Source organism: Miscanthus floridulus, chromosome 5, assembly GCF_019320115.1.
Source record: "Miscanthus floridulus cultivar M001 chromosome 5, ASM1932011v1, whole genome shotgun sequence".
NCBI lineage: Eukaryota > Viridiplantae > Streptophyta > Magnoliopsida > Poales > Poaceae > Miscanthus > Miscanthus floridulus.
The window spans coordinates 137,377,216-137,404,230 of NC_089584.1; the positions used below are offsets into that span (position 1 = coordinate 137,377,216).

A 27,015-nucleotide genomic window follows, 5' to 3' on the forward strand; every position below is an offset into this window, starting at 1 on the left:
GAATTCGGACTCCAGGACAGCTCCAACTTGTGATGGTCACCACGGTCACATATAGACTCGGATTGGGGCGTTCAAGTACTTCATGGAATCCTTATAAAGTCTATTTTCATATGGATCTAGAATCAAGTCCATATCTATTTTGAGGCAGCTGCAATGACTGAATTACGACTGAGAGCTTATCTATCCAAAGGTGCTGCATCACCTTAGTTTGGTCTAATGGGCCGTGTATCAAGTTGGGTCCATTAGGGACGCGTCCTAAGGTTGGAGAATGACCCCAACACCCTGGTGGTCATCCTTCCACCTTCATATACTCCTTAGCCACCACCAAGAATAGTTGAGTTTTGTTTAGATCAAGTTTAGCTCTTGCTAGCGCGCATGCTGGATCAGCCGTCCGTCTTCTTGTCTTTGAAATCCCACCTTAATTGAGATTGAGTTTGAAACTTCATCTACATCTAGTAATTTAGTACTTGCTATACTTGTTCTTGCTAGTTCTTCAATTGCTTGTAGGACGAGTGCCCTAGTGGCTGGGTGACGCGCTCCACAAGATCACGGCAGCCATTGGAGGTGGTGTATCGGTTGCTAAGGCGCAGCTTGGAAAGCTGTAGTCAGGCCGTGAACATCGTCTCTACCCATCAATCGAGTTATCCCACACCTCTCATCGAAAGATCGAGAACAAACCCTAGCGGGATCATATCAATTGGTAATCAGAGCAAGGTTTATCGGTGAGTCTTCCAATCCTTCATTGTTCTAATTTTTCTATAGTCCAGAAAAGCCAAAAAAATATAGTAGATTAGTTTTACCCATGATCCTATAAACCCTTTGAGCCTTTGCTAGCACTGCTTAGTTAGGGCTTGTTGAGTCATCAGCTACATCGGTTGTGTTGAGTTGCTGGTCTTAGTTTTTGTCCTTTAGAGTTTCGAGTTCTTTTCACGTTCTAGTCACAGCCGTGTGCTAACATATAAACCTTTTGTTGGCTGAATCTGAATACATCCTTGTGTTTAAGATCAAGTAGGAATATGAGTTTGAGACCGAATCCCACGTGGTGTTGAGTTCGAGTTGGAATCGGTTTTTAGTCCGAATTGATAGCTGCCTGGTTGCTATTATGAGTCTGAATCTGAGTACATCTTTGTGCAGTAGTAGTCCTACTTATACTCAAACTCTCCACGTCCTGCATATACGTTTTGGCTCGGTTTTACTCTAGAGAGAGAGAGAGTATCTTTTTTTACCGGAATACCCCTGTCCTTCGGAAAAAGTTTGTGTGGTGTGTGACTCATGTGAAGTCTTTTTGTTTATATAATCAGTTTTTAGGATCCCCTAAAAAAAGAAAAAAAGAGAAAAAGAAAAAAAAACAGGAAAAAAGGGGGCTATCCGTTTGAAAGCTCTAGTTTGATTTTGGTTAATTGATGAAATCCTAAGTGCTAACCTAGTTTATCAAGATGATTGTGAGATAGGTAGCACTACTCCAAGTGATGAAGCAATTTGTTTTAGTAATCAAGACACTTAGTAAATGTGATCATATTTAGGATAGATAGCCATACTATTAAGAGGAGTGAAACTCATATCGGAATACAGTTATCAAAGTGCCACTAGATGCTCTAACTCATTGCATATGCATTTAGGATCTAGTGGAGTGCTAACACCCTTGAAAATGATTGTGAAAATATGCTAACACTTGTGTATAAGGTGATACACTTGGTGGTGTTGGCACATCTACAAAGGAGATGGTGTTTGCAGGGTTGAGATTGGAATGCCTATTTTCTATTGCGCCAGATGTAAATTCTTGTGGTTGGCACATTGGAGCAAGGGTGAAGAAGTTAGAAGTGAAAACGAGTTGATCGCAAAGACGCTGGCATCGGTCAACTGACCGGACGTTGGGTCTGAAAGCACTGGACCCTGGCAGTGTGCGTCCGACCAAACTGATGGGTCTGCACAGTACTGAGGGTATTGCACCGGATGCTAGTCTGTGTCTGGTCAAGGTGGACCGGACGTGTCCGATCAAAGAAATACGCCTCGGGGAGCTTACTGGAAACGACCGGACGCTGAGGATTCTGCGTCCGGTCAGTTTAGCCGAAGCATCCGATCAACTATGTAGCCGTTGAAATCTGACGATTAGTGTTTGAAACTAGTGACACGTGGCATGAATCAGTGGATCGGACGCTGAGTCCAGGGCCCGGTCTATATGACCGGAGCGTCCGGTCAGAGCACGTTTTGCCCAGTAAAGGGGTATAACGTCTCTATTTGATTAGGGCTCTATTTATAGCCCCATGGCCGGCTCAAGGGAGCTCTCTTGCGCATTTTCATTGATATAGCAACCTTGTGAGCTTAGCTAAAGTCCTCCCACTCATCTCCATCATTGATTCATTATCTTTGTGAGATTGGGAGAGAATCCAAGTGCATTGCTTGAGTGATTGCATCTGGAGGCACTTGGTATTCATGTTGCGCTGTGGATTTTGCTTGTTACTCTTGGTGATTGCCACCACCTAGATGGCTCGGTGCAGTGGTGGAGGATCAGCACGAGTTGGTGATTGTTCGTGGCCGTCTTCGGTGATTGTGAGGGGAGTTGTACCTTCCCCGACGGAGCGCCGAAAGGTAACTCTAGTAAATTGCTCATGTTATTAAGTTACCTCACTTGTGGGTCGGTTCTTGCGGTGTCCTATCGTGTGGACGAGGTTTGTGAAACACCTCTTAGCCGCCGAACCACCAAGTGTTGGTCGACACAATAGGGACGTAGCGTGTTGGCAAGCACGTGAACCTTGGGAGAAAATCAATTGTCTCTTGTCTTTGGCATTCTTCCGGTGATTGGCTATATATATTCTTCTTGTGATTGGTTCACCCCCCTACACGTCGGTATAATTACCCTACTCACTTATTTACATTCTTGTAAACTAGTTGATACAAGTTCTTTAGTGTAATTAGAATTGAGAGCTTGCTTTATTATTTACATTCATCTAGTTGAGCTCTTTAGAGTAGTAAGATTGAGAGCTCTTAGTGAGTAATTACTTTGGAAGTTGTGTGCCTAAGTAATCATTGCAACTAGAATTGTTGGATAGGTGGCTTGCAACCCTTATAGACCTAGAGCAAGTTTGCATTACGCTATTTGTCATACTAATCAAATTGCTCTAGTTGATTTGTAGATTTTTAAATAGGCTATTCACCCCCCTCTAGCCATATATATATATAACTACTATCCTGTAGCAGGCTACAAAATAACTTATTCTATAGCTACTTTGAGTTACAATAATTACTATTTTAATTCATAAGATTATAGTAACTCATTTCTAAATGGTTTACTATAACGTTATAGTAAATATCTCCATATGTTATAGTAACCCAACTATCGTAAATATGTATTGAAATTATCGTAAATTAGTATATAAAATTATTGTAAATATAGGTGGCTACAGAATAACTTATTTTGTAGCTGGCTACTGAATATATATATCCAATGATTATTCAAAATAAAGGTTATGCACTGGGGCTTGCCTTGGGCAGGCGGATTGTTAGCTATGTCACTCGTCGGTGGCTTCGAGGCTTCCTCCTGTATGAGGACCTCCTCCTCGTACTCTTCGATCACCTCCTTGTACTCCTGCTCTCCGGTGGTCACGGACTCCACCAACTCGTTCTCTACATGCATGCAACGATGATGCAACACCTACTATTTTAGCAACAACAACTCTTAAAATAAGAATACATATACTAATCTACTAAGCTAACTCTAATGACTAAGATACTAAGCTAACTGGTATTTTCATCAAACAAGGTATAAAGTCATCTAACACGTATTAACTTAACAACTAAAATATATTCTTACTTCTACTAGGGATTTAACATATATTAAAACAAAGAGTATCTAACTATCCCAAAGCTTAGCCTATTCTAAGGCTACAAAAATTACAGTGAACACATAATAATACCAGAAAACTACCATAATTTTTTAGAGCTAAAGCTATTACCATTTTACCACAAAAAAATCCTACAATTATTAACCTAATAATATTAAGTATTTCTAATTAACTAAATAGACCTCAGTTTCATCATAGATATGTATGAAATAATTATACTAACAGATAGATAAAGAATTTAAGAGCCTAACAAAATTGGTTTCACGATTTTTGAACACCTATATGAATTGTTGTTAATTATCAAAGTTCAGCACAGAAAACTAAAATATAAGGCTATTTCTATTTTCTAATAAAAGGAAAAAACGAATTCACCAGCGTGGCCCACAACCACGCGGACGCGGCCCACTCGCGCGCGGTGAGCGCGCACGCGCACAGGCCAACCCGCAGCGGGAGGGAGCGTGCGCGTGTGGCGCTTTTACAAAAACGTCCTTGCTCTTTCTAGTATTAACGCAGCTCTTATGTGCCCTGTTCCTACAATCGGCCCTTATGCCGATAGGCCCTCGTCCTAACCCATCTTTACATCTGGCCAGTCCCCGACGCCCCTGCGCTCATCGTGCGCGGCATCGGCTGGCATGGGGCTGCCACACCGGCCAACTAGGAGCCCCTACGACGCACCTAGGAGGTCGATCCTCACCTACGGGACGACACACAACCTCGGGCAGCGATTGGATGAGTCAGGGCGTAGTAGAATGGCCTCTCCACGACGACGGGCACCATGTGGTGGTGGCAGCCAAGTTCCGATGATCCACGACCTTTCGGAAGTGGTAGAAACAGCTGGTGAGTACCAGTGACTCACCACGAACCTACCCGTGGCAATGGCTCAGCTGGATATGCCCCAAGCGAGACTGGCCGCGTGCGCGCGACAAGTTCAACGATGGGTCGCGGTGGCGCGGCTGTGTTAGCGGCATAGAGACGGTGGTAGGAGTGCAGCTTAGGTGCGCATGGCGATGAAGGGTTCTAGACGGGGCTAGCGACGCAATCAGTCTAGCTCGAGATGGCGAGGTGGAAGTTGTCCACGGTGAGGCGGGCTGGGCCTTAATGGCGTGGTGGCGGAAGCAAAGCTCCAAAATTGGAGCTCGGCCTGACAGCAATCAAGGCAAGAAGGGGGCGGTCGGCAAAAGGATGTAAAGGCGGAGACGTGAGCACGAGGAATTGATGAGAGGTGCTCGCTCTCTGGCTCACCGTGACCACGACTCGACGGCGACGAAAAGTAGAGACACAGTGGGAAAAAAGGCGGCGGGTGCGGTCAGTGGTTCGGCTGGCGCACGCCTTGGTGGGGCGTGGTTGTTGTGGCCGAGGGACCTACGTCCTAGCACGAGGGATGAGCGTGAGCGTCCACGACCGGCCATGGCCCGCGCACCGCAGCGCCATTAATGGCGTGACGACGACGCACATGGCCATGTGCAGACGGCACCCAACTGGGTCAGGGAGGGGGCATCGCGATGCAGTGAGCAGACACGACGGCAGTGACAGCGACTGCGGCCGCGATTGCGTCGCGACGCGCGACATGGAGGGCAGCAGCGGCGACGGCCGCGGTGGCAGTGGCGGTTGGGTGTAGAGAGGGGCGTCGGGGCACGACGGCCTATGACTGGCTGCAAATGGTGTGGCCAGAGCGGCCAAGCCACGGCCCGGCCACGGCCAGACCAAGGGCAGCCTCGGCCGGCCGGTGTGCGGCCACGCGCGCGCGCGCAGCAACGCAGAATGGCCACACATGGTGACCACACGCCCTAGCCCGACGGCTTGAGACTGAGTACGCGCACGAATTTTAAAGCGCCCGTAAAAACTAAACGATTCAATTTGGAACCAAGCCATCTTCACTACTCTAAAGAGGGCACCTTAGGCTATCAACAAGAGTTACAACACGACACCCCTTCTTAACTCAATTTCATATAATAATTTGCCAAACATGGATTTGTCACACTGCTGCTCACCTTAAGAATTTTTCTAAGTTTTGAGCTGGCTTTGTTTTCAAGTTCCGTTTCTAGACTATTAGAAATACTAGCCAGTAACTTTATTTTTCTACAGCAAGAGTTGCATTGTTATCTACAAAGACTTTAAACTTTATTTAAGTCTCATATATAGGTTCTATAGTAATTTTTGTTTGATAAAAATTAGTTTACACCCCTACTTGTTAACTGTACGAATCGTGGAGCAACTTTCGTTTTACATTTTTGTTGATCGTTTTAGTTGCAATACATTATCTACTCACTTCACCACATGCATTAACACACAAGTATGATGCTCATGACATGTTTTAGTAAAGGATTTAGCGTGTAACACCGAGCAACAAAGAAGGTGCGGCGCCGCGTCGGTGCAGACCCTGGGCGGGGCATGGAGAGGAAGCCCGCCGAGAAAGAATGCTGCCTCGCCGGACACCACACCTCAACAGCACCGCCGATATCTAACGAGAATGGGTGGAGAAGCAGGGAGAAGAAGGGAGGGAGCGCAGCGCCGAGCAGTCGCTTATAAAGGCGGCAAGATTCACCGGAGGAGGGAGCGCGCGGAGATTTCATCCTTCCCGCACGAGCCACCCGCCGCCGTCCAAAATCACCCCCAAATCGGCCGCCTCGCGCCCGCAGAGCCGAGCCCTAGGAAAATAAACGGGGATTTCATTTTCCTAGAGCCTGGCGAAGGGGAAGTTTTTGCACCGAGCGAGCCAGGCTGGAGACAGACCAATGCCATCAAACTTGAGCACAGCAGCCATCAAACTCGCCCAGCTGCCCGCCCCTCTCCACTCGCACGACCTCCGCGCCCAACTCTGCCTCCCCCTCCTGCTTAGGAACCTCTCGATCTTGGAGAGCACCACCTCCCCGACCCCGTGCTTTCTGATCCAATCCAACGTTCACATATTCGGAGCCGAAGACTACGGCCCACTTGTCGGCGACCTGTCGCACATGACTCCTCTACACGCTTCTTCTGTACCCGTAACGCTGTGCGGCTGTGCCAACTCACACGCCGCCGGCATACGCACGGGCACAGCAGTCGTTCGAACCCCTCAAATCGCATCGCAGCCAAAACCAAGAGCCTCCTGGATTCAAACGGCTGATTCAAACGACCGGACCCTCCCCTGCTGCACCTGCCGCCTGCGCTTCGGCCACCACACTTCCCCTCGCTCTCGCCCGCCTGCCCGCGCTCGCCGCCGCCGGGCGGCGATGGAAACCCTAATGGTGGACCGCGTCCACAGCAGCCTCCGCCTCTTCATGCACCGCAACGCCATATTCCTCTGCGAGCGCCTCTGCGCGCAGTTCCCCTCCGAGGTAGCCCCCTTCTCTCCCTGCTCCTCAACGGGACTAGTGCGGCTCGATTCGGTGTGGTTGCGCGTGGGAATGGTACGTCTGGGGGTCGGATCGGGCGTGGGGCAGTGATTTGAGCGCGGGGGCTCACCTCCGCTGTTCAGTTCGATTTAGTAGCATTTTGTGGTTTTTTTTGAAGTGGCTAGGGTTGCATTAGGAGTAGAGTGGTGAGATTTGGGTCTATGGCTTATCTAGGCTCGAATTAGAACGACTCCCTGTAGCTGTTGTAGGGGTCATAGTGAATTTGAACTGGAATATCTTGCGCGTTTCATCTAGGGTTCATAGTGAATTTGACTGGAGAGGGTGATTTTCTGCCTAAATTTTTGAGGCAATTTCACAGGTAGAAGCTCTACTGATGTTAGTGCATAATGGGCTAGTGGTTACAGTGACGTGTTATGCCCGGGTTCTTTTCCTTATCATAATCTCGGGGTGACAATATTTGTAGCCCATTCTAAGGTATTCAGTTGCTTGAATCCTATGTTCTTACAGGACATGCTCACCCCTTTTTCTTTTCTTGACCTTATAATTACTTGAGAGTGTGGGTTTTAATTTTAATTCGGGTTCTTGATGTGGTTCATGGGTCTTCATGTGGGGTGAGGATCAGCGCAACTTGAATGCGTGGTTTTGGGTTTAAATTTTTATTTGGGTTCTCGATGTGGTTCATGGGCCTTCATGTGGGATGAAGATCAACACAACGTGAATGCGTGTTTAGTGCTTCATGTGTATGCGTTCAATTTCTTAGCGGATGTTACCTCACTGATTAACATGAATCCTGCCTGCTTTACTATTATAAGGACTTCTTTTCAATTAGTAATTTTTGCTCACGGGAAATCTTATTTTAGTTTTTTTTTAAATTAAGTCCATTTGCAACATAGCAGTGTGCACTAAATGTTCTTGCTCTACCTCCTCTGCACAGACCAATGTACAATTGTTAGCGACCTGCTACCTCCACAACAATCAGCCATATGCTGCATACCACATTTTGAAAGGTAATAGCATATGCTCACCATGTAACACAGATATTATATGAGAGTAGTTTGGATGGTTTATAGATTTTGTTTCTGATGTGATATGAAGGGAAGAAGCTGCCAGAGTCCCGGTACTTGTTTGCTACATCATGCTTTCGAATTAACCTCTTGCGTGAAGCAGAAGAAACTCTATGTCCAGTCAATGAACCAAACATGGAGGTATTCATCATATTTTAAAATGATTTGTTTATGTAAATATCTTATCCATTGGCCTTTGTACAACAAATTGGTGTGTGAAAACTTGAGTGATTCTGTTTTTGTGTAGAAGGCAGTGTGGTGGTATTATAGCAGTAAAGTATTTTTCGCTCAGTAATAAACTATATTAACAGCACAATATTCCAATGGGACTTGGCAGCTCTACATTAGTTTGAAAATAAAATACTGATAACAATAGTTAGTTTCCTTATGGGGTTCCAGTTTTGAATAAAGGGAGGTGCATGACGTGCTTGTTGGTTTGTGAACTAAATTCCATAGCTAATTCAGTGAGAACATTTCCTGGTTCCTTCAAAATAATACTAGGCCTGGTTGCTTTATTTTGCTTGCGGTGTTTCGTACCAAAATTATTGCCAAGGACAAAGCCGTATGTGTGTTCGTTCCCCTTTATTGTCAGAAATTCTGGTTGTTTTATGTTATACGAGAGAAGCATTAGTATTACAAGGTACATGCTTGCACCGCATGGATTGGCTTGAAACTTTCTGAAAGAAGAGATGGCCGGTCTTTGCGCGCGTGGCCATGGGGTGCTGGTTGATCACTGGGGGGACAGCAACAGCACCCTTAGGCAGTGGCGCAGGTGCAGCAGCTGACTGAACAGCAGCTGGGCTCTCCCGGCGCGGCGTAGGGGCAGCAGCAGGCGGAACAGCGTCTGACTGAACAGCAGCAGCAGGTGGTCGGACAGCAGCTGGGCACTCCCGGCGCGTGTAGACGTGACGGACTGCGGGCACCGGGAGGACGGGCAGCGGTGGGAAACCGGGCGGAGGTCCGCGCGGCTCGGCCAAAGATGCAGGTGACGGCGAGGTCGAAGAAGTCGTTGCCGCACGTGGCCGTGCAGGCGATGGTGACATCGTAGCCGCACGTGGCTGTGCGGGCGAAAGCGAGGCAGGGGCCGCACGTGGCTGTGCGGGCAAGGGGGCAGGCACAACTGGTGGACTGGCTGGGAGCGCATCAAGCACTGCTGAACCAACCAGGTCATCATCGGTGTCAGCCGCCGCCGCATGTGGCTGTGCGAGTGTCGCAGGACAAGTGCCTGCAGATAGAAACTTATGTGCTGGTCCGATGGGAGCCGGCACATAGTCAGTAATGTCCAAAAAATCAAAGTCTGCCGGGGATGTAGTGGAGGCACGCTCAGCATAAGGGAATGCTGACTCATCAAAGATGACGTGGCGAGAGATGATAACTCTATTGGAAGAGAGATCAAGGCAGCGGTATCCTTTATGATGAGCTGAATATCCCAGGAAGACACACAAGGTGGATCGAGGGGAAAGTTTGTGGGGAGCTGTGGCGGACAGGTTGGGATAACAAGTGCAGCCAAAAACGCGTAGGTGATCATAGGAGGGCGCTGTGCCGAAGAGGGCGAAGTGCGGGGTGGATGAGCTCAGCGTTTTGGTGGGCAAGATGTTAATGAGATATGTGGCTGTCTGCATAGCCTCGACCCAGAATGAGGGTGCTAGAGAAGCCTGGAACAGTAGGGAGCGAACCACATTGTTAATGGAACGAATGATACGCTCGACCTTACCGTTCTGGGAGGAAGTGTATGGGCACGACATGCGGAGGCGAACACCATGAGTAAGGAAGAACGCGCGGGAGCTGGAGTTGTCAAACTCACGACCGTTGTCGCACTGAACTGCCTTGATGGTGGTGCCGAACTGAGTGGACACAAGTGCAAAAAAGTGAGCGATTGTCGGAAAAGCGTCAGATTTCAACTTCAGAGGACAACAACAATAGCAAAGCCTTTAAGTCCCAAACAAGTTGGGGTAGGCTAGAGTTGAAACTCAGCAGAAGCAATCAAGGTTCAGGCACGTGAATAGCTGTCTTCCAAGCACTCCTATCTAAGGCTAAGTCTTTGGGTATATTCCATCCTTTCAAGTCTCCTTTTATTGCCTTTGCCCAAGTCAACTTCGGTCTTCCTCTGCCTCTCTTCACGTTACTATCCTGGCTTAGGATTCCATTACGCACCGGTGCCTCTGGAGGTCTCCGTTGGACATGTCCAAACCATCTCAACCGGTGTTGGACAAGCTTTTCTTCAATTGGTGCTACCCCTAATCTATCACGTATATAAATAATGTGAACAATCATCAAGAATAGCCAAGTAATATTTATAGCCCGAGACACTAAGAACAGGTGATGTCCATAGATCACAATGTATCAGATCAAATTTATTGGATGCTCGAGAAGTTGACAAATGAAATGGAAGACGCACATGACGACCTAATTGACATGCATGACAAACGGTAGTAGTATCATGACGACAAGTAGGAAGACTCGACGCAAGCTTGGAGAGGGCCTCGTGTCCAGGATGACCGAGGCGGCGATGCCAAAGTGAAGACTCGGTGGCGGCGACCAAGGACTGAGCAGCTGGCAGCCGAAGAGGGTACAACGGTCCGGAGCTATTGCACATGACGATCACGTTCCGAGACAGAAGATCCTTCACAGAACACCCAGTTGGGTCAAACTCAACAGAACAATTGTTATCAATAGTAAACTGGTGAACAGAAATTAGGTTCTTAATAAGTTATGGGGAAACCAGCACATTATTATGACGGAAAGATGGTGAAATAGCAGTAGAGCCAGTAGATGTAACGGGGAGTAAGGATCCGTTACCGACAACAATGGACGATGGAGTAGGATACCGCGAAGAAGTAGTATGTGAAAGCGAATCGGAATGTGAGGACATGTGAGAGGTTGCACCTGAATCGAAGTACCAATCATTGTTGTTTTGTGGCTGCTGCAGCGTCATGGTGCTGAATGTCGAGGCCAGAGATGACTGATCCCATGTAGGAAGCCCCGACGTGTTGTTGGTAGTAGCCGTGGGGTGGTGCAGTCCAAGAACCGGCATTCTCCATGGCCGAGGCAGGCACAACATGTTGTTGAAGAGTCTGCTGGGCAAGCAGAGCGTGCTGAGGGGTGCCAGGCAGTGGCGCAAGTGGAGGCCGCTGCCCAGGCTATGGTCTAGGCCACATTTGGATGGCCCCGGCCCACGGGCGGTAGAAGGAGGGCCATGACGCGCCCCCGGAGCCGGAGCTGCCAGGCTTAAACTGTCCACCAAAGGGCGCGCTGGACTAGGCACCTGGCTGCGTACCAGTGGGCGTCGGGGTGCCACCAGTGTCGTCGCGCCGGCCGTCGCGTTTTCCGCGGCGGTTCTTGGAGGAAGCAGAGCCACCCCCGAAGCCGGCGCTGGAGGCTGCAGGCTGCTTGACAGCAGGAGGACGCGACGGGTCTGACGTAGTGGTGGAAGCGGCGAGCGCTGTCGATTGAGACGACGATGTGTTCTCCATCGTCAGCTCCTCCAGGAGGTCAGCCTTCGCATCCAGGAACGTGGGGAAGGGGCGCCCTTGCCGGAGATGCATGCCGACGGTCTTGAAGCGCTCATTCAGACCGCGAATGAGGTTGAGGACGAGGGTGTGGTCGGTAACGATTTCACCTAAGTCACCAAGCGTGTCCGCCATGCGCTTGAGCTCCTTGCAGTAATCGGTGATGGACAGATCACCCTGAACGAAGTTGCGGAGCTTGGCGTCGAGGAGGAGGGCGTGTGTCTCGCGGTTATTGAAGAACTGGGACTCCAGGGCGCGCCAAGTGTCGCGGGCAGTGGAGTTGCGCGCTGAGATCGTCGCGGCGAGGTCGTCGGAGATGGTGCAGAGGATCCATGACTTGACAACGCAATCCATGCGCTGCCAGTCAGGGAAACCAGGCGCCGGTAAGTCCTGCAAGGCATGGTGTTGAAGGGAATACTTCCCAACGATGAGGAGGAACTGATCGCGCCACCGATTGAAATTGCCGGCGTTGAGGTCGAGGACAACCGTGACAAGATTGCGGATGTTCTGGACCGCAACAGCCTGGGAGTGGAGGTTGGCGATTGCAGCAGCCTCTTGCAGAAGGAGGGCTTGATGCAGATCGGTGTTGTCGTTGTGGTCGGAGGCGTGATCGGAGAGGTCGTCCTCATCATCCCCGTCCGCGGGAGCGCCAGCGGCGGCGCGTTCCTGCTCAGCGCGTGCCAGGGCGTCGCGAGCGCGGGCGGCGGCGGCGTCGCGCTCCAAAGCGGCGGCCTGGGCTTCCTTCTCAGCTGCGGCGGCGCGCGCGAGGGCGGCATCGCGCGCAGCCTTGCGATTGGCTGCGCGCAGGCGCGCAGCGGCATCCGCATCGGCAGCAGCTTTGGCGGCGGCAGCAGCCGTGGCCTGGGCATCGGAGTCCAGGCTGGAAACCGTGGGGACGGCAGCCTTGGAGGCGGCGGCGGCGGCGGCGGCGGCGGCGGCTGCTGTTGTGGGAGAGAGGGGGGAGGAGTCCCAGGCATCGCAGCAGGGAAGCCGGCGCAGATGGGTGGGAGGAGCGCAGCCGAGGGGGGGGGGGGGCTGGGGAGGAGCGCAGCCGAGGAGAGGAGGCGCGCTAGGGCAGCGGAGGTAGAATCGGGAAACCCAGACTCGTGATACCATGAAAGAAGAGATGGCTCGGGAAAACTTAGTAGATTGATTATGGAGGTACCAAATGAGTACAATATATAGGCAAGGATTGTCAAGGATTTATAGATACACCCAATCAACGGTGATCCTTGCCTAAACCAAGATCATCTACCATAAAACCCCAAGGGGCGCCTACAGCCCAAGCCCAGGACATAACAGCCCATATGGCAATGCTAATAGCCCATAATATAGCAGTCTAACACTTTCTCTCTCTCTTTTCATTTGTTTTTCTCCTGGGGCATGACGTTCAGCTGAGGTTGCTCACTGATTCTACAGGGGTGAAGTAGATAGTGAGAAAATAAAATCAATCACATCTTTGTTTGCTTTATTTCCTGTATTGGATTAGCCTGTTTCTAGTATTGGTTTCATCCTTCTGCAGGTTCCAAGTGGAGCAACAGGACACTACCTCCTTGGAGTGATTTACAGGTTTATTGTTCATGGCTTAACTGAATGCATGATGCTGCATATTATAATTTTTTTTCAGATTCTATATATTTATCTCAACTGTGTGCAGGTGCACAGGCAGAATTTCAGCTGCAGCTGAACAATTTACACAAGCGTTGACTCTAGATCCTCTTTTATGGTTGGCATATGAGGAATTGTGTATATTAGGTTGGTTCATTTTACACCCATATATTAAGTTCTGTGGTAGGTCTACACTAATTCTGATATACTAGAACTATTTGCATGAAGTATTGCCTCATATCTTAACTTTTGAAGGTGTAGAAATAGAAATGAAATGGTGATTTTGCAGAATGTGCATTCCTGAATATGCTACATCTAGTGGATTTGAATATGGCCTTCATAGTCATTTCCTCATATATTGCTGTCTTCTATGTTAACATGTAGAAATATGTTTGTTCCTGTAAAATCAGAGCACTTGAGCATTACTGCGATAAATTCTCTATCCGGATGGATTTCAATCATCATCTATTAGCTTGGTGTTCATTGTTACTAGCTCATTCCTGGTGTGCAGTATTTCCTTTTGCCTTACCGTAGAAGTTACACTATGGTTCATTAAGCCTTAGCGTTTTGCTTGCAAGGAGTCATCCTCACTTAAAGTTTGAAGCCATAAACATACATTAAAAATGTGTCTTCATCTTATAGGTATTGCTGAAGATACTGATGAGTGTTTTAGTGAATCGACTGCTCTACGTCTCCAGCAGGAACACACATCCATGCCCACTCTGGTGAAGTCGAATTTCGCCAATGAAAATCGAGTTCTATCATCCAGGGTCTCTGCGAGTCTTGGGGATATTAGTCCTAAGCAAATCAAACAGCTTCATGCTAACAACATAGCAGAAGTATCTGGCTATCCTCATGTAAGACCAACTGCATTGCATGTGCAGAACAGTTCAACCTCTAATGTACCACAGTTTGACACCCCATCACCAACTGCAGCACAGGTCAGTACAACATGTTTGATTCTTCACTTAAGATTTTCTGCCAATGTGCACCTAATAGGAGACTAAATGTAATCAGCGGTTGGTAGAACCATGTTAAAAAGCACTGGTATCTTGGTGTCTCTTATGTTTCCAGTTATTTGACACTCTCTCAGATGGCTTGTTTTAGACCTTGGTGTCTCTTATGTTTCCAATTATTTGACACTGGCTCAGATGGCTTGTTTTAGACCTTCAAGAATTGTCCTGACCCCAGAATTTTCTTGTTTTGTTCATCTATCCTGACCCATTTACCTTTTTCTAAAGAAAAACATTTTTCCTTGCAATAAAGTACTCCCTCCATTCTAAAATGTAAGTCGTTCTGACTTTTCTAGGTGCATAGCATTTGCTATGCATCTACATATACACTATGTCTAGTCCAGAATGACTTGTAATTTGGAATGGAGGGAGTAGAAGGGTGGGTCTGGCGCAGTGGTAGAGTCTCCACTTGTTTCTGGACGTTGTGGATTCCAATCGGCCTCCTTGCAAAATAAGCAAAGTAATGGCTGCCTAGAATTCCCTTCCCCAGATCCCACCTTGTGTGGGAGCTTTCAACACCGAGTACGCCCTTAGGACATATCTATCATCTGTGTCTCGTGAACAACATTCTGATGATATAGAGCTGTGTGGCACTGTTGCTTGCTCGATCATAATTATTGTGTCTTAACTGTTGAAATGTTTTACACAATTTTTAATCAGTTGTTCTTGACAACTTAATTTCTTCAGTTATGATATTATTTTACTGTCGGCTGAGTTTTTACTTAATTTAATTTTGCAGACTTCTAGTATCATGCCACCACCACTCTTTAGGAATGTCCATGCTTATCAGAATACAATAAGTGGCGATGCTCCCACGAAGCAGAAAGCTAATGGAGTAAACCAACCACTTAGAAGGAAATACATGGATGAAGCAAGGCTCAAGAAGGTTGGGGTCTTTCATTTGATTGCTATCATTGGATGCCGCTACTTGTAACTTCTGTACCTGCCTGTTTCCTGATCTTTAGAACCTCCATGGTTTTCTCATGATTTTTAATGGCCTATGTATCACTATAGTTCGCATTTCTCCCCTGACTTTTATCTGAAAAGGATGTCAGAGTGACATATGTGTTGGTTTATTTTATTTTATGGCATGTTGATATTTTCCACTTGCTCATACCCGACCATGAAATGTCTTAAATATTAATTCCCTTGAAGTTTCAGTAAACTAACATTGATGATCCCTTGTATCAGGATTCATAGTGCTGGATTTGTTGTTATCGTCTATTACAATAGTAGTACATAGTGTCAGGATCAGTCATGTCTTTCAGTTTGTTTGCTGTTACATGATGGTTTTTGTTGTTCATAAACTTAACTTTGGCTGCAAGTAGCTTTATTCTTCAGTACTAGTGTGCCATTTGTGTACCAGCAACAAACAATGGTCTCAAAAACTCAGAATGCCTTATAATACCATTCGTCTTGATGATGTTTACATAATGGTTAGATCATTGTGTCATTCTTGTGTTCGCATACTCTTTTGCAACATTCTCTGTACCTGCAGTGTTGCACACAAAAATAGTGGGTGTTTTGGGGTTGCCTGAAGCCATTCTAAAATTTGGTCAAATTGCTCTCTACGTATCAACTTTAGATATTTGGAAATGATATGAGTAGATATTTGGATCAAAATGCAGTTTCATAAAAAGATACTTTTGCTATGTTCAATAAATATTTTGTAACAAAAAAGTGTTTTTGTGTTTTTTAGAGACCGTGCTGATGTCAAAAGCATAATTTGTTTTTTTACTGGAGGGAGTACAAGGCACTGAAAATGATCGATATAATCCTAAGTCTATTTTTGTATTGTTTCTTGTAGTCGCAAGTTCATCTTGTGATATAATACACAATGGTATTAAAACTATTTAATATGTACTTACATTGAAGGTCTTTCTTTTCCTATTGGTTTTGTTCGATTGAAAAAGGACGTGTTTTGTTGTTCGGTAGATTTGAGATCTGTCTGTAAACCCTCCTTTGTACTCTTTTCTGTTGATATTCTCTTATGGTGACAGGGGCGGTGCCAGCGGGTATGTGTTTGGTTAAAGAAACAAAAATATATGTTAGGTGTTAGCATACCTGCCTTGCATTATGGAAGAAAGCTACAAAGACAAAGAAAAAGGCTCCCACATTCACACCAAATCCTCTTTGCTCGCATTTATATGGTCCTATATATTTATTGCATATTTACATTGCACAATTGTATTTATATGGAATACCCTGATGCATCGTTCTGGCTCCGCCACTGTTGGTGATATTAGAATTGACGACATTTTTCAGGTTTCCGGAAGGTTGTTTAATAGTGATTCAACTTCAATACCTCGAAGAAGTGAAAGACTTAAAGATACAGCAACAAATTCAAATTCAAATACCTCTCAATTTGGAGGGAATGGTACAGGTCATTCGTCAGGTAAATTGCGAGTAAACTCGTCCACACCATCAAAATTGTGTTCAACAGCCATACATTCCGTGCAAGTTAGGAAAGGAAAACCACGGGCTACAGACAATTTTGATGAAGGTGATTATCATTTCAGTGTGGATGATTCATCAAATTTCAAAATAAATGTAGGCAAATTTGGTTGGTGTGTTTTTATATTGTCATGATCAAAGGGCAGACCCAGTGCCGGAGGCTCCCACATGAGTGGGGTCTGGGTAAGGGAAAAAACGAGGCAAGCCTTCTCCCCGCAAATGTGCGGAGAGGCTGCTTCGAACCCACGACCTGGTGACTCAGTGAGACAGCTCACCACTGCACCAGGCCTGCCGTGATCAGGATGTATTGGCATATTTTACTTAATATCATTATCAATCATTAGTTTACATTAGACAATTATGTCATCCTATTTGGTAGAGTCTTACCGCCTGTGACTGGAAGGTCCCGGGTTCGAGTCACGGTCTCCTCTCATTGCACAGGCGAGGGTAAGGCTTGCCACTAACTCCCTTCCCCAGACCTCGCACAGAGCGGGAGCTCTCTGCACTGGGTACGCCCTTTTAGACAATTATGTCATCATATTTGGTAGTAGTATTGTTTTGTTGTTTCTTCTGCCATATATATATGGTTGTCATTTCTTTTCTTCTCTCTTTTTTTTTTGAAATTTCAGTTATGATACCAAGTTGTAGAACTTTTAGGATACTGCTTTGCTAATAACCAAGCATGAAACTGCCTAACAAATGTATTTTCATCTATGGTATTAATATAAGGATTTCTCCTTATGCTGATTTAGAAATGAACTTCTTATTCATACTTTAAATACTACGTCATTATTAGGATAAAATACTGAAGCAAGGTTTTTTTTCACCATAATAAAACCCTATTTTGGTAACCCCGGCATTTAGAGTACTAAATGTATCCATTGCCCTGTGACTAGATTATCTCCAACGCTTTCACCTTAGCGTTGATACAATATTATTTGGTAAAATGTATTTTTTAGTTTTGACCTTTTGCATTAGGCGTCAGTGTATGGATGAGCATTTTTTTGCTCAACCGTCTTTATGAATGGTGATTCTTTTTAAATTTAGGAAGTAGATATGAAGTCATTGATGAAATGTGGACAGACAATATATCAGGAACTTCATCTTCTGTAAGTACAGCTGATGGAAGATCCTTTGAGCAAGATAAAGCTGAACGAATTCTGTTGCAAGACTCCAAATTGGCACTTGGTATTAGGGAGCTATTGGGACTTTTCCGAACACTCGGGGAAGGTTTTAGGCTTTCTTGCTTGTTTAAGTGCCAGGTATGATATAGGGTTTTTAGCTAAAGATGGTGACCTTGTACCCAGTGATACCACTAAACTGATTTCATTATTAATTGTTCAGGAAGCATTGGAAGTCTACAGAAAACTCCCTGAGTCGCAGTTTAACACTGGATGGGTTCTATGCCAGGTGAAGTCGATGCAAGATGATTAGAGAATTCCAAACATGCTTTTGATTCTTGTAATGAAAGAACTGCTGATGACATTACTTGCTGGAGTACATCTTTGCCAGCAAATTAACATGTAAACTTTGTAGGCAACTTTGTTTTCTTCCTTTGTATCCGAAATTGTAAATTAATTTTAGTGAACCCGATGACATAACGGGTTCTATGGTGTCTAATCGTTAGGAGTTTAAGATTATAGTTTCTATTGCTCTCTATCAGCTTTTTTAGTCAATTTGGAATTGGCAGTTTTTTAGTCAATTCCATCGAGCACCAACCTTTGTTAATGCAAGTGACGAGTCCCTTAAACATTGCCAATATCATACATTTTAGTCCTTTATTGAAAAAAATGTAATGTCTCTTATATATTAGGTATTACATATATGAACGTAAAGAAAGGTCTGTAAATTCAATTCTTTTGACAAGCAAATGCTTGTGGCTTATTTTTGTTTTGGTCGACTATGCAGGTTGGTAAGGCATATTTCGAATTAGTTGATTATTTGGAAGCTGATCGTTACTTTGAATTGGCACACCGACTGTCGCCTTGTACGCTCGATGGAATGGACATCTATTCTACTGTTCTTTATGTAAGTGAAATTGGAGCATTGGGCTTGGCTACATTTATTGGCACATTTATCTCCAAGCTCACACGCCTCTGATGCAGCATCTGAATGAGGAAATGAGACTAAGCTACCTTGCTCAAGAGCTTATTTCCATTGATCGACTATCTCCTCAAGCATGGTATGTAGTTTTATCTCAGAGTGAAAATGTTGGGGCCTTTTGTTGCCACAGTATTTCGATTTTATTTTTAAAATCCATCTTGTAACACTTTTTTTGTGTGTGTGTGTGTGTTGGGGGGGGGGGGGGGGGGGGGGGGGGGGGGGGTGGGGATGGGGATAGGTTATTGTTCTTGGTTTTGACTATTTAGATGCAATCTTGGTGTCATTGCAGTGCAAAACACCTAGATGTGTCTAGGCCACAATCATAAGCCTTTAGTCTGAAAGCTGGGTCCTCATGTTTCATTTTCTAATGTATCTGTCTGGAATGTGCAACAGGTGTGCAGTGGGCAATTGCTTTGCCTTGAGGAAAGATCATGAGACTGCTTTGAAGAATTTTCAACGTTCGGTACAGCTTGACTCAAGATTTGCATATGCTCACACTCTATGTGGTCATGAGTATGTTGTGGCTCTCATAAATATTCTATATGTTTCTATTTTCATGCTCCAGATCTTAACTGGTGCAAATCTGAAGCTACATCCTGAAAATTCATGTTCGAGGCAATCATTTCAAAATTTCTAATTGAACCCCATTCCTTTAAACTGTAGGTATTCTGCATTGGAGGATTACGAGAATAGTATCAAATTCTACCGGTGTGCACTGCAGGTAGATGAAAGGCACTACAATGCCTGGTATGGCCTTGGGGTGGTGTATCTTCGCCAGGAAAAGTTTGAGTTTGCTGAGCATCATTTCAGAAGGGCATTTCAGATAAATCCTCGCTCTTCTGTTCTCATGTGCTATCTTGGGATGGCGTTGCATTCTCTTAAGGTTGGTATCATTGATCGACAACAATAGACTACTCCCTCTGATTCCAAATATAGGTTGTTGTAGTCTAAAAATTACTTACATATGGAATAGGATGGAATACTTCTCTATTTCTGTTTTCCCCTTCAAAATCTTAACTGGACAATGATTAAATGAACCTTCTGTCTGGATTCAAACTTGTCAGAGGAACGAGGAGGCATTGGAAATGATGGAGAAAGCTATAGCAGCTGATAAAAAGAATCCACTGCCCAAGTATCAGAAGGCCTTAATCCTTCTAGGTCTTCAGAAGTATCAAGAAGCTCTGGATGAGTTGGAGCGGCTAAAGGAGATTGCACCTCATGAGAGCAGTATGTATGCACTGATGGGAAAGATTTACAAGCAACTCAATATCCTTGACAAAGCTGTTTTCTGCTTTGGCATTGCCCTGGATTTGAAACCTCCTGCTGCTGATCTTGCTATAATTAAGGTATAGCACAATCTCATTTTCCATATCCCTCCTACCGCTATCCACCCTGTTTTTCTGTTTTTAATTTGTCTTTGTATCTTCGTGCAGTGGTGAGGCAATCGTTGCTAGTTGAACTGTTACCTTATAAATTGCCATTAAGTGGAATCCATCTGTTATCACTATTCTACTGTTCATGTTATATGGACACCATTTGCGATTGACTCACTCTGTTCCAAAATATAGGTTGTTTTGATTCATCCTAAGTCGAGTTTCTATAGCTGTGACCAAGTTTTCAGGGAAACTAACTTTGACCAAGTTTATTGGAAAAATATTGACATCTAACAATATGAAATAAAGAAATATATCATGGTGGATTTAATGAACTAAATTGATATTGTAGACATTGGTGCATTTTTCTATAAACTTGGTGAAACTTAGGTAAGTTTGACTTAGGGAAAAACTAAAATGGCCTACATTTTGGAACGGAGGAATGAATAACTCTGATTTGCTTGTCTGATGTTTGGCAGTCCGCAATGGAGAAAGTACATCTCCCTGATGAACTGGTGGAGGATGACCTGTAAGTTCGCTCAAGCACAGTGAGAAAGGAACATTTACTTCGGGTCCATGATGTTCTGCTTATGCTTCGTGTTCCTGGCCTGCTTGGGCTTCTCAAGTGGAACTCAGATCTTGGAGCTGTACCATTAACCATCCAGTTTTGTAGATTTAGTTGTAGCCTATAATCAGAGAACACATGCGCAGAAGCTGCAGTAGTTTAGGACTCTGTACAAGTTGAGCGTTGGCAAAATGACGCCTGTACCATTATACAGTTGGGATATTAACAAAACACATCCTTGTCAAATAACGGAAATAATCAAAGGATGAGGATCCTGCTGATTCAAGCAGATTGTTTGTCGCATCTACCAACATTTAGGCCCCCTTTTGGTTCAAAGGATTTTCACAGGAAAAGTGAAGAAAACAGAAACGGAGGAAAGGAATGGAAGAAGATCCTTTGGAACGGAGGAAACAACGACACCTTTCCTTTGGAATACTGTAACTAGACGCTGATTTCACAGGAAAGAAAGAATCCGCTCTGACCCCTTGTTTTCTCTTCCTTCACGCAACAACAGAGGCAACTTGTGGCAGTTAAGAGTAATTAGTATCCATATTTGCCTAACATGTTACAATTTCTATGTTATAAATTCATGTGTTCCAAACAACCTAAATTTTCTGTTCCTGTGTTTTGAAATTCCGTAGTTTTTTACTTTTCATCATATCTTATTCCTGCGTTTTTTTTTCTATTCCTGCGTTTTGGATTCCTTCGTTCCAAACAGGCCTTTAAAGGTGTCAGCATTCAAAGGTTGAAAACATTTCTGCGCAAGTAAATCGATTTGGAGAGGGCGGAGGAAAAGAGGCTGTTTCTGCGCCTCTCCTCCCACTGTAACTGGCGTGGAGGTAGGGATAAAACTAGGCTTTGTGTGCAAGCAAAGTACCTTCCGTTCTCTTGCTAGTAGCCTGTATCATTGCTGCATATCCTGGCATTATTAAGAAATTATTCAAAGGAGAATGTTACAGTGATGATAGACATATGCAGGTCATTGACCAGGTCATTGCAGGTGTCTCCTTATAATATGCCCATGGACATATGCCACCAACCAATAAAATGATTAGTCAAAAAAAAAAAAACATGCTTGCTAAATGAAATGTTAAGGGGTCTGATTTTACCACAATAAACCTAACTCGTTTTTTTTAGCTTTTTTTTACGGGGGCCTTGTTATTGAACCAATAGGCTCGACAGCATCGCGAGCTACCAACTGTTTAACAAACTCTGGGAGGGGGTTTGTCCAGAGTCCGGACACAAGACTCACCGGGGTCTCAACTGAAACCAAGACTGGCAAGTTCATGTGCAGCTGAGTTACAAACTCTAGGAATTAAAATGACCTCGCTACACACACGAAGTGGTCATGCTTCACTACATCTCTTGATAACATCCCACTGGCAGCCAAGTCCACGGATGACGAGAGAATATCTTGTTTCAGCAGAGAGGAGTCCATCCCGCGGTATCCCTTGATCAGTCGCCATTTCTAGCGTCCTCACACAAGCCATTGTCTTTGCTGTGAGCACGTCCTGCAGTCCTGCACCGCCCCCAGACGTCGACCCTTGCCACAATTGTATCCCCTCAGTGATCTCTGATGATGAAACCCAGCCACCACTTTTTGTCGCCTAAATGAAAGCTCCATCAGAATTGATCTTCAGTTGGCCCAAAGGCGGGGCTGTCCACTGCGTTACGTACGGGTTTACTGCTCCTTCCCGCCACTAGTTTGTCCTCCTTCCTAAGGTCCTCATTCATGTTTAGGACGTCTCCAACTATCTCTCTACTCGACTGCCCTCTCTCCCCCTTATATTCATTTTATTTTATTGCGCACACTCCACCATTTCCATAGGAAAATCGTAGTTTTGAGACGCTCGTCTTCTTTCAGTAGCAGCACCTCCTGAGCAAACTCCATGTCGACGGCCTCAACAAAAGCCTTTGTCTGGCCGATTCAAGGAAACGTCCATGTCGACAATGCATTGCGTCCATGTCCTTCCATTCGGTTTTGCTTGAAATAATGGTATGGATGATGCACGTCATGATGTGTACGTAACTATTAGTAGCTATAGGTTTAGCTCATGCAGCTTGAGATGAGGTTGAAGATTGTGGATGCCGGTGGTACTAGGATTTCAAACGGGCCTGTTCGGCTGCCCTTCTTGGCATGCTATAGGCTATAGCTATATGAATCTACTGCTGGTATAGATTTCAGCTACTCAACTAGAGCGAATCAAGCCTGCTGGCGGCTTCCACCCTTAAAATATGGCTAGTTCTATCCTAACAACTAGATTATTGAGGTCATTTTCTATATATTTTATACTCCGTTAGTACGAAAAAGAATGCCCTCACAAACCCGGTTCCTTCACCCGGCAGACACAAAGCTTAACCCAGATCGACTAATAATAGATCGAACAAGAATAGACCACGAGCAGCTCAGCCATCACTCGTCTACTCGCAAATGGTTTTTTTTTTCTCTACTCTCTTCGTTGCAAATTTTAAGATGCTTTGATTTTCTTGATATATTTCTTTTACTATGTAACTGTCATAACTAGACATAGTGTATGTCTAAATCCATAGCAAAAGTTATGTATCTAAAATACCAAAACATCTTTTCATTACTAATAACAAACTGGGCCGTTCGGAGATGTCAATGGTAATTAAGATACTATAATCGGCCATCACCTGACTTCACCTGAATTCCCTCCAAACTCGAAGAAACAGGTTCTTTGTTCACATTATGTGGTACCCACTGGACAAAGTGCAGAAATACCGATGCAAAACGCTATTCCTAATGTATTGGCTTCACCTGCAAAACCTAACTGGCCAACATGACATTCTGGTAACATAAGCAAATTAATCAACCATGAAATAAAAAATACAACCATTAGGTTGATAATAAAGTCACGATCTGCCACCATCACAAGGCAGGCAACCAGAAGACAAGCAGGACTCGGAAGAAACATGTCCAAACGGCAGCATTTTTAATAGTAAGAGTAAATATCCAGAACTCCAGCTCGAAACTAACAGAAACAGCTTTGTTCACATCACCAAACTTAAACAAAAATGCCTGTTGCAGGACTACAGGTAACCCAAGGATAAATGCCATAGCACAAGTACTGATCGCCTCATAATGTAGCACTACTTTGATGGGACTAAACTCTACTCGTCATCCTCATCGTCATCATCAGCAGCACCGGAGTTGAGTTGGTTGAGCCTTTCAACAAGGCTAGCCTTCCTCTGCTCATATGTCAGCTTCTTGGGGTTGTACCTGAAACACACAGAAGGTAAGGGCAGAGCAAATGATAGAATTATGGTTACCATATATAGTGTATAGATATAAAAAATAAGGAGGGTAGCTAGTATACCTCTTGTGCTCCATTGGTGGCTGCTTGGTTGACTTGACCACGGAAGGATCAGCACGGATCGCAGCATGGACCTTCTTGTACAGAGCTTCCATGTCCTCAGCCTCAATTCCCTTCTTAATGTACTCACAGAAGTGAGCCTGGTACTTCTCTGGCTCCTCTTCAGCAAGGTTCTGGGACATAAAGAAAGAATTAGTCAGCCTCTAGTCTAATATTGTCGTGATGTAGGCCGGTCAACAATTTCTGAAATAAACTTACAAGGGAACAAAGGAAAAGAAATGTGTGGTGTGAAAAAGCAAGCACAACTCACCTTCATGTAGTCAGCAACATGGCCACCATAGATGTACTTGCGGTGGATATCAGCATCCAGCTGCTTGTCATCCTTCTTGAAACCAGCAAATCGCTTCTCACTGTGCGGAATATCCAGGCCACCATCCAAAGCTCCCTGCAGCAACAAAATACAACAAATGTTAAAAAGCTCGGTCACCATAAGAGATGACTTATACAGCAAGCTCATGTAAAAAAATGATTATTCTTTATGAGCTAACTACAAACAATCACCCCAATATAACATCATGATATCAGAAGGAAGATATACATACCTTGAGGGCACCAAAGACACGGTTCCCTGTTGTAGTCCTGACAAGGCCAACATCCAAGAGAGCACGGAAAGGCCTCCTCTCATCAGCAGGCTCAACAGAGAAGTCCTCGCCAGTGGCCTGATGAATGAACAAAGAGAAACATTATAAATGCCCAACCAATGCAACATCAGCAAAAAAAAAAAGATTAAATCTTTGGCCAAATCTTACCTCAACATTGCCCTCGTACTCCTGATCCAAACCACGGATCTTGAGCACACGGCGAGCCAACAGAAGGCCAGTGCAGTAGGCTACAAGATGGGTGTAAGCAGTTGAATTAGAGAACATACAAATACATCAAGGTATAATATGCAATTTACAGATTGTTTCCAGAAAAAAAAATACCAGCTGCATAGTTGGTCAGACCAACTTCAAGACCATATCGTGGCAACTCATGCGAGTAGGCAGAAGCAAGAACCATATCACCCGCTATACTAGCAGAGATGATTTGTGCTGTGATGTCCTTGTTGGTCTAGAAGATCTAGTTAAGAGGATACAATACATGTCTCTAGAGCTCAAAGTATAGTAATAGGAAGAAGCTATATTAACAAAGATAAAAAGGAATCAAAGGATACAAATCTCACAACAAATCTGTATTTGGGTGTATTGTACTTGTTCTTATCCTGGTTAATCAGCCTTATCCTGGCCCTGTAGTCTGTCTTACCAGCTGCAAAGAAGGTCAATAGAAACAGACTATCAAAAACACACAGGAAATACAAAATAATAATGCAAGCATCAAGTGAGCAGACTAAACATACCGCGCCTTCTCTTGAACTTCACTTGGAAACGCTTGGAGTACGCACTGGTCTTCTGCGTCTTGACAAAACCACCCTGGAGAGATAACCAAAAGGCACATAAATACACAGATGAGCTTGAGCATTGAAAACCGTCAAGGATTCATACAACGGAATTAACTAAGTTACCAACCAAAAATTGTTCAGCAAGTGCCTGATAATCAAACAATGCAGAAAATGCATATTTATCAAGAGTCACAGCTGAGTTAACAATAAAAATGCAATATAGATGACGAAAACAATCCATCAATATCCCAATACTTGTCTAGGAACCGGTGAGACCATTAAGATAGCGATCGCGGCGCATCAACAACATTAATAGACAGAAATCCGCAAAGTTTTACACAGGTATAAAAACAATTAAATCCACTCTAGTGTACAGATCTACTAAACCTAACAAGTTGTTTTTTCCAGAACAATTGAATCCTGTGAAGGAAAGGAGACTCGTAAACCCTGGAAAGAATAAGAAACAGCGAAATGACATACATTCAACAATAGATCCTCACGTGAACATACGGTCACAAACGCACTATATAGCAGATGCAATAACCGCTAAACCAAAGGACTAGCTAGAAGCAGCGGGCCATTTAGTCAATTGGGCAGAAGGATCCGAAGCCCTCCCTTCGTCCAAACATTTTTTTTGTTAGCATCCAAGAAAATATAGCGCAAGGCCCATCCAATTCAACTTCTTCTACCTAAACATCGATCTCAAGCGGCCACAAGTGTAGCCTGCCGCCAGCCAGCGTGCTCACCCATCGCCACGCTAACCCAACGCGGCGGCGACCTATGCCCTTGCCGCTCCGGTCCCTCCACTAGTGAATGAACCTACCAAACTAAACGCTAGTTGCACAAGCACGGACGCAGCAATCGATTCAAGAAGCAGGAACGTAGCGGAAGGGCTCGAGATCTTACCATCTCGGTCGCCTGCGGTGGATGTGGACGCGGCAGCTGCGGCGGCGGCGTCTCCTGGCGGGCGAGAGGGTGGGAGCTGCGGGTGAAGGGAAGGGTTTATAAGGGCGGCCCCTCCTTCCCTTTTAACTCTGGAGAAACCCTAGCCGGTGGACGGATGGATAGCGTCTTGGCGCTGGGATGGATGGCCAAGATCGGTTTGAGCGTGCTGCTGGAAAATGGGCCTTTCGTCGGTGTTGGTGGGCTAGAATATAGAGAGGTTCGATGAGTAACGAGTTAATGGATTGATGGGCCTGTTATTTCTACTGGTACACATTTCCCTTTTTCTCACTCCTTTATAAATTACTAGGTAGCTTGTCCGTACGTTGTTACGGAATAGCTAATATTTTGCACTAAAAATATATGGATCGCGTAATAAGATAAAAATACTGTAAAAATTAAATACCAACGTTAAAGTAACATTTAATCCAAAA

General features: G+C 45.0%; 2 protein-coding genes across 9 annotated transcripts; one reads left to right on the plus strand and one right to left on the minus strand.

Annotated features, from left to right (window-relative positions):
- The first annotated feature begins 6,688 nt into the window (after positions 1-6,688).
- On the plus strand, positions 6,689-21,290 carry LOC136450918 (cell division cycle protein 27 homolog B-like). 8 transcript variants are annotated; one of them, XM_066451607.1, is made up of 16 exons: positions 6,742-7,159; positions 8,112-8,184; positions 8,273-8,382; positions 13,273-13,319; positions 13,408-13,505; positions 14,001-14,299; positions 15,111-15,257; positions 16,637-16,874; positions 17,909-18,087; positions 18,170-18,235; positions 18,734-18,853; positions 18,931-19,007; positions 19,322-19,441; positions 19,592-19,811; positions 19,993-20,274; positions 20,781-21,290. In XM_066451607.1, exons 1-16 carry the CDS (start codon positions 6,797-6,799, stop codon positions 20,832-20,834), a joined length of 2,493 nt encoding a protein of 830 aa, XP_066307704.1. In that variant the 5' UTR covers positions 6,742-6,796; the 3' UTR covers positions 20,835-21,290. The 8 variants fall into 8 exon arrangements, with proteins under 8 accessions (XP_066307710.1, XP_066307704.1, XP_066307708.1 ...); XM_066451608.1 differs by having other exon boundaries at positions 6,743-7,159; positions 17,945-18,087; XM_066451606.1 differs by having other exon boundaries at positions 6,743-7,159; positions 17,873-18,087; positions 20,781-21,289.
- A 2,499-nt stretch (positions 21,291-23,789) lies between these two features.
- On the minus strand, positions 23,790-26,670 carry LOC136453786 (large ribosomal subunit protein uL18z-like). Its single transcript, XM_066454333.1, has 9 exons — positions 26,546-26,670; positions 25,598-25,670; positions 25,415-25,506; positions 25,185-25,311; positions 25,011-25,090; positions 24,804-24,920; positions 24,512-24,646; positions 24,205-24,374; positions 23,790-24,107 (listed from the first exon to the last, which is right to left on the minus strand). Exons 1-9 carry the CDS (start codon positions 26,546-26,548, stop codon positions 23,999-24,001), a joined length of 906 nt encoding a protein of 301 aa, XP_066310430.1. The 5' UTR covers positions 26,549-26,670; the 3' UTR covers positions 23,790-23,998.
- Positions 26,671-27,015: the final 345 nt, after the last annotated feature.

Coding starts and splice junctions, on each gene's coding strand:
- LOC136453786 (XM_066454333.1), bottom strand. Junction 25,507..25,597: donor GAAGTTCAAGAGAAGGCGCG/GTATGTTTAGTC, acceptor CCTTCTTTGCAG/CTGGTAAGACAGACTACAGG. Junction 24,647..24,803: donor GTGTCTTTGGTGCCCTCAAG/GTATGTATATCT, acceptor TTGTTGCTGCAG/GGAGCTTTGGATGGTGGCCT.
- LOC136450918 (XM_066451606.1), top strand. CDS start 6,797: ATGACTCCTCTACACGCTTCTTCTGTACCCGTAACGCTGTGCGGCTGT. Junction 15,258..16,636: donor ATGAAGCAAGGCTCAAGAAG/GTTGGGGTCTTT, acceptor GACATTTTTCAG/GTTTCCGGAAGGTTGTTTAA. Junction 16,875..17,872: donor TACAGACAATTTTGATGAAG/GTGATTATCATT, acceptor TTTTAAATTTAG/GAAGTAGATATGAAGTCATT.